The sequence below is a fragment of the Ctenopharyngodon idella genome, chromosome 10 (assembly GCF_019924925.1).
Source record: "Ctenopharyngodon idella isolate HZGC_01 chromosome 10, HZGC01, whole genome shotgun sequence".
NCBI classification, from domain to species: domain Eukaryota; kingdom Metazoa; phylum Chordata; class Actinopteri; order Cypriniformes; family Xenocyprididae; genus Ctenopharyngodon; species Ctenopharyngodon idella.
In genome coordinates this window covers 43,872,335-43,883,476 of record NC_067229.1, presented here as the reverse complement: position 1 = coordinate 43,883,476, position 11,142 = coordinate 43,872,335, and the positions used below count along the sequence as shown (strand labels likewise).

Below are 11,142 nucleotides of genomic sequence, written 5' to 3'. Positions count from 1 at the left end.
CATCTCAGATATGATTTAAACCAGGACTTCTCAACTCTGGCCCTCCAGGTCCACTTTCCTGAAGAGTTTTGCTCCAGCTATAAACAAACACAACTGAACAAGCTAAACAGGGTCTTCAGAGTCACTAGAAAGTTATAGGCAGTTGAGTTTGATCAAGGCTGGAACTAAACTCTGCAGGAAAGTGGACATCGAAGGCCAGAGTTTTTTTCATTGCTGTCAGCATGGACTGTGTTTCTGAACCTGCTGGTGATCATCTCCATTTCTCACTTCAAGAAGCTTCACACTCCAACCAACCTGATTATTCTCTCTCTGGCTGTGGCTGACCTGCTTATTGGACTTATTGTGATATCCATAAAGGCCACTAGGCTGATTGAAATGTGTTGGTACTTTGGAGACACTTTCTGTGGACTGTTTATGATAATCATGAGAAAAGAGTGCTCAGTGCGTCATCTCTTAGTTAATTTAGTTTTATTTTCTGTTGATCGTTTTGTGGCTGTGTGTCACTCTTTACTGTACCCACAGAAAATAACCACAACTAAAACTTTGATGAGCATCTGTCTCTGTTGGTTTTGTTCTTTAGCTTATAATAGTGAAGTAATTAGCTGTAATTAGTGTTGTAATTAGCAGCAACTACTTAGACTTTTCAGACAGAATAGTGTGTTTTGGAGAGCGCTTCTTTATAATGAGTTTTGCGTGGAGAATCACTTATTCTTCTGAGGAAATCTGAGAGCAAAGCTGCTCTGACATTAGGAAACATTGTGACAGTTTATCTGCTCTGCTTTATTCCATACTATATATTGTCTTTAACAGGGATTACAATAATATCTTCTACCACAATGACATTTCTAACATGGACTTAGCTGTGGTCTGGTCTGAATACCAAATTTGCCATTAGATCATTAATAAGAAAAAAAAGAATGTGAGTTATTTCATAGTCATTTTAAATGTAATTGAAGGCAAATAATTGCATTTAATCTGTGACATAAATAAACCAGTACTAGAGATGGGACAGTATGAAAATTTCATATCACGATTATAGTGACCAAAATTATCACGATTATCAATATTATCACGGTTCTGTTAAAATGAGATGAAAATGTTCAAAAAGAACTGATACGCACACTGAAAACATTTCAACAAGTTTTATATTTGAAAATCAACAAACAACACATGAAATTATCAGCTCTATGTACTTTTTTAAAGCATAAACATTAAATTATATGACTGTCGTCAAAAGGCAACGCATTATAACACAGCACACATCCATGAGAAGAGAAGGCTATCTTCATTATCTATGGCCAAAAAAAAAAGAGATATAAATGAGGTTTTAAATGAGGTTAACCTATAAATGAGGTTAGTGGATAATTCAGCAGCAAAAGTTATTCTTATAGTTATTATTATAGTAAAAAAAGACATTGAGTGGGGAACAAATAAAAGGTAAAATTTTCCACATTGCTCTTTGTATTGTTTTAAAATTCATTGATGAAAAACAAGTAAATGTATTATATATACTGTAAAATGAAAAGACATTTCTTTTAAATATATAGCACAGCTTTTTAATGAGGCAACAACATATGATAGATAGGACAGAACAAGATAGGCTATTAATAATTTTTAGTTGCGTAAATGTATTATAACATGAAAGGCTCCAATACTGAGTGGCAAAGCGCTTGTGTGCAGAATGATGTGCTTGAAGCAACGTTGAGTCACAGTGTGCAGCACTTCGCATTAAAAAGTTCAAAGCACAAAAGGAAAAGATATAGATTCATAGTGTATTATATCTGTGCAACAGTTTAACAAGCCTTTTCTTTTAACAGTTTTAAATTACAGTTACTGTATGCGTGAAGAGCAATTCATAGTGCTCTCTACTCCAGTGTTGTGATCTAACAGACACCCAGTAGAAAGAAGACATGATTTAGAAACAGAAATAAGCTCCAGCAAGATAAAGTCTTTTTATGCAAAACCGTATACCTTTATTTACAAATAAAGTAGAATAATGGGAACATTGATCTTGGAGTGAGTTTCATTGTGTTACTGTCGTAACCGAACGCGACGTGCTGTTGAAATGCTGAATGGAGAATGACTGAGGAGAGATGAGTTTCCATTAACCTTAATGACTTAAATATTAATTTGTACCTCACATTAAGCTATCGAATGACTTCAGAAGTCTTGAAATATATAGTGCACAAAAACTTTATGGTGCTTTACAATGTTTTTTTTAGCCTTTAGTGGGGCTTAACAATAACACAGAATAGTACGTACAATATCGGACGTCACCGAGAAGCTGCAGCCATGGTGGGAAGGATTTTTGGGGGATGAATCTTTCAACACTTTCAAACATGTTGATAGTCTTGTTTTTACAGTGTGTATAGTGTCAGTCATATGTATCATATATGAGTCTGGACCATAAGAGTCACGACCAAAAGGGTCATTATGGTTCATGCATAAATACACATTACAGGACATGTGGTTTTGATTACATCTGATTGATTATGTTATGCCAAATGTACACAGCAAAGTTGGCACAGAAGCGCATCAGATGCATCATTTGGGTGTCTTTACACAGAGTGTTTGTTGTTGCTCAGAGGTGGCACAAATCCATTTACACAGCAATTACAACTGTATACTTTTATTCTAAAGGCCAAGGTGGGTCTTATAGAAGCTTTAAGCTTTCTGTTCTATCTTAAATAACGTGACTCTTCCATAACGCGCCTGTATCCAACATAGCGTTGTTCCCATAACAGAGAGCGCTGTTTCTCTGGCATTTTCAAAAGCGCATAAAATATAACACTGTGGCTTGGCTTGATAAGCAGTCTATTTGTCTAACAAAATCCAAATTTCAAACATTTTTTAGAACTCCAGACTAGGGTTGCCAAAAGTATCGGTACCTGCCAACTTCGGTATCGGTATCGGTACCTGCCAAATTTTATTCCGGCTGCCACTGTCAGTGTTTTCTATGTTAAGCTGTTTATTTGAGAAAACAGTCATTTTGCAGAATTAATGATCAATCTGTAAATTTACCAACTCAGTGAACATTATGCACATTTGTTGTAATTCTGAATAATAGTTGCATTTTTCCCAAATAAACCAAAAGTTTATTACAGTCTGTTACATACATTTAAAAGGCTGCTTTGCCAATCTAATAATATTATTTATTATCATTGCTATTATTCATTAACATTGCTTGTTTGTGGTGGTTGGTTCCAGAATGCCATAATCGCTGTTCACTGTCTGTGATGCGGAAGTGACCAATGCTAATTTGCTTTGGTCTGAGCACTGTCATGATGCGTCAGCTTACATAAAATTTTTGTTGGTTTTGTGTGTCGTACAACCCACCCAGTTGCCACCATCAGTGAACACAATGATTGTGTGATTATGCAATTATTTGTAAGGAGAATTTGCATCTTATTACATTTTGGGGTTTTTTTTGGAGATAACTCTCATACTCACTGTGGTGTTTGCTTGTTTCTTTTCTTGTCAAAGTTAACTTATGCAGGACTACAGAAGAGGACACAGTAAGCTAGGCTGATTTTAGACTGAGTTTACTTTTTTCCTGACGAGGGAAGGGGTGAGAGGGCCAAGGTGCAAGAGTCATGGTTCGCTACTGTTATATACACAAGGGCTGATGAGACTAGACACAGCTAGAAACAGACTAACAAGGGGGAAACTACAAGCTAAAAGACTATATAAAATAAGAGAAAGACATACCCTGACAACGAGAGCTATTCTGAAAACAAACTTTATTCAACTTATTTTTTAGATTAATTTTAATCAGATTGTATGGTAGTGATTTTTAGTGAATGTATGAAGTCAGTCCTTTTTGCAAAATATTTAGCTGGAAAACATTTTGTGCTATCTTTCTTTAAAATAAATGCCACATTTTATTAGTGTCTCTTGTGTGTTGATGAGCCTCTGACCTGGTATCCAGACAGTGACTTTATATCTTTGTTAATTTGACCAATTCAGTTACTAACTTCAGACAGAAACTAATCATATAGGGCCATTCACTTGTGTGTTTATTATGTATTTCATATGTAATCCTGAGGGTCCTGTTAACACCTGTTCTGTATTCAGAGTTCTGCTGCAGTGACAATTCTCCAGTGATCTGTCCATTAAGGGTATGAAGCAAACATTGGCAAACAAACACGCGTATTACACTGTTGCATTGTGCCCAGAGGTCAGTGAGTTTGTTTTGATGAGATTAAAAGGTGCAAAACTTTTAAAACTTTGCAATCAGAATCAGTATGAATATAAAATCACCAATGAGATAATTATTCATAATTAGTACCACACAAAGTTCAGAAAATCTCTGGTAATATGCTGAATGCATGTATGTTCTGTGCCTGAAACATTATTTAGTGTTGAATTATTTAATATTGTGGCAAGAAAGATGCATTAGGCCTGCCGAACTGCCTGTTTTATGTAGTGTTTATGTGTGTGCATGTTTGTCCACTGCAGCCTGTTGATACCCTGTGTAAGGAAAATAGGCTGTGACACACCAAGCTGACATTAAAGAACTAGTGCCAACAAATCCAACTGCTGTTTTGCCTTTCATTGTCTGCATCTAGACCACAGCCAATGGCCAGCTAGCATGTATGTTCTGTGCCTGCGTGAGAGGAAATTATTTTCTATACCAGCCGGTGGCAGTAGTCTGTATTCAGCATTTAATAAGGGAAGCAGGAGCAAAGACAGCAGATATACAAATTGTAAACAAAGCAGCGTCTGCTCAACATTTTGAATATGAGTCATGTTGATCCCTTGGTCTTCACTTTCTTCATTGAAAATATTGATATTTCACTTCATATGAAAATATTTGTGTATTTGAATGCTCAGGTAAAATGAAAAATTTGAAGAGTCTTCTGTGTGTGCCTTCTTGACTGTCATTTGTTTGCTTTCGTCACTTTCATTTTTCTTCTTGTGGACTGATTCACTATGCTGAACAGCCAACTACAATCTCTCTCACTGACTGCTACAATGCTGATTCAACACCAAAAAGCCACAGATGGTGGTCCAACTATACAAACATTGCTCAAGTGACGTCCGACTGTTGGCTTGGTGTGTCACATCCTTATAATGAAGGGGTGCTTCAAATCAAAAGGGGTCCAGTGAGTTTCAAGTTGTATCAAGACATTTTACAGCAGAACATTAGTGCAGTGAAGTGCTCAAACTGGCCCAACCATCATCTACTGCCATCCCTGATGCTTCATAATGCAATAATTAATTTTTGTCCACAGTACTAACCTTGGCAGTGAAATGTTTTTTTTTCCTCCCTTTCCAAACTATGCTATGCATAAGACAAAATAAGATATGAAATCAGAAAATTCTGCATTTACATTATATCAACAATTAAAGCTTGTCTCAGTGCCATCCACAGCACCAGACCTGTCAGCTCCGGCCACTATATCATTATCACCCGAATTCTAATCACCTGCACATATTCATTAGGACTCAGAAAGTTTCAGATGCATCCCAGAAGCTTCATATGTTCATATGTTGTGTCTAAAAACGCGTGGAAAATGCAGCCGCGCCGCTTTCTACTTCTTTCCAAAGTGCTTGCGCTCCCATGGCGTCTGTCGGTGCTATGCAACCATGAACAGCGCTCCTACGACGACAAGGAAGTTTCAGCAAAGGATAACCCCAATTGATTTCTAGCCCATGCATTAGTTCTACTACTAGATATAATTATGGAGATGATAAATAAGAACCCGCCTGTACAGCTATGATCAGCTGTTTGGCTGAGCTTTCAGTCTTTTGTTACGGAAAAAATGTAAAGATTACAGATAAAAATGTATGATTAAATTGCGATTAATCACGAGTCAACTCATGACAGTCATGCGATTAATCGCGATTAAATATTTTAACTGATTGAGAGCCCTAATAAATAAGTGAATTCCATACTCACCTTTTTACACTCACTTATGGTATTTTGGACCAGCGGAGAAATCCTGAGATGGGGAGAGAGCTGTTTTGAGAACTGTATTAAGAAAATCATCAAAAAAATCACAAACTCTTTAGAACCGGTCTTTCTTAATTCCACCACTGTTGAGAGTCCATAGACAACAACACAGCAGGAAATACCTCCTGAGTACCGGGAATTCCAGGATATCTTCAGTAAGCAGTTGGCGACCAGATTACCACCTCATCGGCCATGGGACTGTGCCATCGATCTGCTGCCTGGGTCTACGCCACCTAAAGGAAGGATTTATCCACTGTCCATACTGGAGCAGAAGGCCATGGAGGAGTACATTAAGGAGGCTTTAAACATCAGTTCATCCATCCATCTACTTGCCCTGCCGCTTCCAGCTTCTTCTTTGTCAGTAAAAAGGATGGAGGCTTGAAGCCCTGCATCGACTACCGAACTCACAACTCATAAACCATCAAGTTCCGGTATTCTCTTCCCCTTGTCCCAGCTGAGTTTTTGCTGAGTTTCAGTTCATTTTTAAATGCATTTCAGAATTGACTTCACTGAGAGGGAGACATCAGATCGCACATCATGTTTGTTTTCTTTATTTTGCGAAAAGCACAGCATTTTGGGTTTTTTTGTGAGTGTACACAAATAAAAGTATACACTTAACAGTTTAGAATGATGTATAACACTGGTATGTGTGACCAAATTCAACTGAGTATTTTGAGTCTCTTTCACACTGATAAGAAAAAAAGCAAGGTGGTATCGCCGGCACAACCGCCGACTCCAAACTTGCCTTGGATGAGTGGAGACATTTGCTGGAGGGAACTGCACATCAATTTGAAGTCATCACTGATCATCGCAATCTGGAATCTGTACACTCGTCAAGCTTGCTGGGCCCTCTTCTTCACTCGATGCACCTTCACTGTCACCTACAGACCTGGAAGCAAGAACCAAAAAGCTGATGCTTTGCCTAGAATGTACAACCCTGAACCCGGTCCTGTCTATCCTGGGTCCATTCTCCCTCCAGCCATTCATGTGTCACGTTAACAGTCCTGTTTAATGCTTAAAGTGAATTGGCTGCTAGCGAATATGCAATATTGCATTTATGCAGCAGCAGCAAGCAGGCAGTTGCCATGAGGATACTGAGACAAAGCTTTGCTGAACTTGCAAAGTTAAATAGGCTTCAGTTTTGTATTCGCACACCAAATGGAGCTACAACAATACAGGCCTGGTTCTACGAGGTGCTAGAGGGTGCTAAGTAGGGCTGGACGATTATGACCTAAAATCAAAACCTTGATTAATTAATTATTTTACCTCGATTACGGTTAATGAAAGATTATTTTGTTTCTGTTTTTTTTTTTTTTTTTGCCCTCATAGTTCACTTACAAGGTTTATACTGTAAATATGCTTGACTATTAAAGGTGGGATATTTTTTCCTAATGAAAGAGTGCTCTGACATAACAGCTCACTTTCAGCAGTTATTTTATCTATGGTTCGTAATATTTCTTACAGATTTCTGCTCGTTGTAAATCAGATAAAGATAAATTAGCACAGTACCAGTACGTAATGAGAGCGATTGCGTTTGTGAATTAATCATACCGTCTCTCTATTAATTGTGAAGCTGTGGGTTGTAAATAGTTACTTCAAAAGTAGAAAAATATATGCTATAACTTTTGAGTTTCTAAGCTCCTTAAGTGATAAATCACAGGACAGCGCTGACAACTAGTTTCTGCGTTCCTCTCTGTGCGCGCGATCTTGTGTTCGTGCCACAATGCAGCTGCGCGAGCACGGTAGCTCGATATAATAATACACATCCGATCGTCTAATCGCTTGAATGTCCAAACCATAAAACTGACAAAGTTTGGTGAAGACACAAGGCTTACCGCTTGCGCGACGTCTCTGTGTGTTGACTCAGTGTTCACCTCCGTGTTGCTCCCATGCCTTTGACTGGACGGGGCGGAGTCACGTGGCTACACACATGGTAGTATGTTTTTAAGGAAAGCATTAACAGGATTAAAAAACTGAAATAACCGACATGAGAAAATTATGTCGGTTAGAGGTTCTGAATTTTGGTTTTGATTACTTTTCGATTAATCGTCCAGCCCTAGTGCTAAGCACCATCAAACGCAAGGAAGAGCACCCTCAGTTGATATTGTAATATATTAGCGAAACAACTGGTAAACGCTCCCGTGCATATTTGTGTTTGCGCTCTGGAAAACATCAAATGTATCTATTTACAATGTGTTTTTGCAGCGGTGAGCAATGTAGCCAATCACAGACATAGTTATTTGATCTCTTGAATGGCCAATCAGAGGTGCTTAAGTTAAGTCAACATAAACAACACTCAAAATGCCAGAGTTTTATTCAGTGGTAAGTAATGCAGGCTAGTGAAACCTCTCATTAACAAACAAAGTGTAGACACAATGAAAGTAATAGATTTATTGTGCATTGTTGCCAGCTTCATTAAAACGGTACTTTGTGAGATCATGATGAACTGACAAAGTGAATCAGTATTTTAATAGTGCTTGTATAGGAATCGCGTTTATAAAGCGGTCTTGGCTCGCTTTCAAAGCTACAGCCTATATGATCCAATTAATAAACTATTGTTTTCATGCTGCTAAGAGGGCCAACGACCAATTGCATGTTGCAAAGTTTTGGAATATATATATATATATATATATATTTATATATATTGGCTGGATTCAATCTGCACTGGACAGAAATATGATATGTTAAAATAGTAACGCATTAAAGCAACGTAAGGCAGCCTAATAGATTAATAGAATATATTTGTAGCAAAATATTTCAAAATTTTTTTTTTTTCTATTCCAAATGGTAAAAGTGATGACACTGGAGTCAGGCCTGATCCATAGTATTTTTGTACAGCAGCAGTAGCATGTATAGAAATTTAGATTGCAAATGTTAGTAAATATCAACAGCAACGGAACGCTAGCAGACGTTGACACAGTGTGTCTTGCTTAAATGAGTTGAGATCAGTCGTGTTTTGGCTAACGAGTCTACCATGCAATGTGAACATTATCATTATTTAAAATGCAAACAATGTATTCACCTTATTTTCATTCGAAGTATACACTGGCAGCTGCATTTCCAGCAGAATTATATATGTTTTCACTTATTCAATGGGATTTACAGCAATTCCATTTCTTTGTGCATCACTATAGGGAGCCGCAGCAAAAATCTGCATCACACATTTTATTACTAATTTTTGTCATTTGTACAGTATGCAAAATCATTTTACTGCCAGTGTTTGAACTGTTGGTAGAAAATAATTGTTACTAGGCAGAATTAGAGTGGGTGGTAGATTGGTTTGGTCTGTTTGATCCAGACACTGTATAAATAAAAAGACAGTAAAGAGAGGAGAACAAACTCCTAACAGGAGGAGACTCACTCATGGCCTATGAGACAGAGGATCATGAGACTCAATACTGCTTTCCTGCCATCAACTCATCATGTATCAAGGGAAAACGCTCCAGATATGAATACAGTTTCATGTATGTGTTTTTTTCATTGCTGTCAGCATGGACTGTGTTTCTGAACCTGCTGGTGATCATCTCCATCTCTCACTTCAAGAAGCTTCACACTCCAACCAACCTGATTATTCTCTCTCTGGCTGTGGCCGACCTGCTTGTTGGACTTATTGTGATGCCTGTGGATGCCATTAAGCTGACTGAAACATGCTGGTTCTTTGGAGACACTTTGTGTGACCTGTTTATGATAATTATGGGTCTGGTCCTCTCAACATCTATTTGTAATTTACTTTTAATTGCTATTGATCGTTATGTGGCTGTGTGTCACCCTTTGCTGTACCCACAGAAAATAACCACAACTAAAACCTTAATAAGCATCTGTTTTTGCTGGGTTTTCTCTTTTGTCTACAATACTGTCTATCTGATTAGTTTCAGATATTTTGAAAGTTCACAAAGAACAGACACATGCTATGGAAAGTGCTATTTAATAATAGATTTTTCATGGACAGTCGTTGACGTGTTCATTTCTTTCTTGTTTCCTTTGACTGTGATCATAACTTTATATTTGAGGATATTTTATGTCGCACATCAGCAAGTGAAAGTTATAAACTCTCTGATGAAGGGCGGTAAATGTGTAAAGGAAGGTTCAGTGAGGAGGAAATCAGAGAGCAAAGCTGCTCTGACATTAGGAATTATTGTGACAGCTTATCTGCTGTGCTTTATTCCATACTATATCTTGTCTTTAACAAGTAGTACAATAACCTCTTCTGCTGCAATAACATTTCTAATATGGACTATATATGCTAACTCAGGCATGAATCCTGTTGTCTATGCTTTATTTTACCGCTGGTTTAAAATATCAGTTAAACACATCTTAACTCTTAAAATATTGAAGCCAGCATCCTCTCTCTCAGATATATTTACAGATTGTTCATGATTTGTGTAGAATTTTTTTTTTTTTTTTTGATAAAGCACAAACTCATGTAGTAGATGTTATCTCAGTTTGTAAACTGAATGTGAACATACTGGATACCAGATATCAGATATCAGATATGCCATATCAGCTGATTAACAGGAAAAAAAATAAATGTAAGATATTTTAATGACATTTTAAATGAAGGTAAATAATTACATTTACCTTACAAGAATCTGATGTGCTTATGTTAAATTAGTTTTATAGAGGCAAGTCTGGCCATTATTTTAATTTTAGTTACCTGCATAACTCATTAATTGTGGGTATAACTGATTAAGTCAACATTTTTAGTCTATGATTAGTGTTTATTTGTTTTGGCTATTCCCAAACTATATTGCTATACTGAGATGAGTGAAATCAACTTAAATACTTAATAAATACTGAAATAAAATGTGTTAGCAATGTATTTAACTGCACATTAACATTTAGGCTCTATAATATAACAAATATAATATATAAAATGCCATAGAGGTAATATAAATGTTTAGACACTTTGCATCACAGAAATACATTATATTTTAAAGTATATTAAAATAGAAAACCATTATTTTAAATTGTAATAATATTTCACAGTGTTGATTGGCCAATATTGCTGTTTTTTTCTGTATTTTTGATCAAATAAATGCAGGCTTGATGATCATGAGACTTCTTTCAAAAACATTATCCAGTCTTTTGACCGGTACTGTAATTTAAAATATAGGCCTATACAAAATTTCCTTCACATGATGTGCAAAAATGCATGCATGCATAAGATCACAAAAATCATGTTTTCT

At 36.8% G+C, this 11,142-nt stretch overlaps 1 protein-coding gene across 1 annotated transcript; it reads left to right on the top strand.

The window, feature by feature from the left end:
* Positions 1 to 9,304: 9,304 nt before the first annotated feature.
* Positions 9,305 to 10,411, top strand: LOC127521322 (trace amine-associated receptor 13c-like). The gene has a single exon (XM_051910524.1). It carries the CDS (start codon positions 9,320 to 9,322, stop codon positions 10,331 to 10,333), a length of 1,014 nt encoding a protein of 337 aa, XP_051766484.1. The 5' UTR covers positions 9,305 to 9,319; the 3' UTR covers positions 10,334 to 10,411.
* Positions 10,412 to 11,142: the final 731 nt, after the last annotated feature.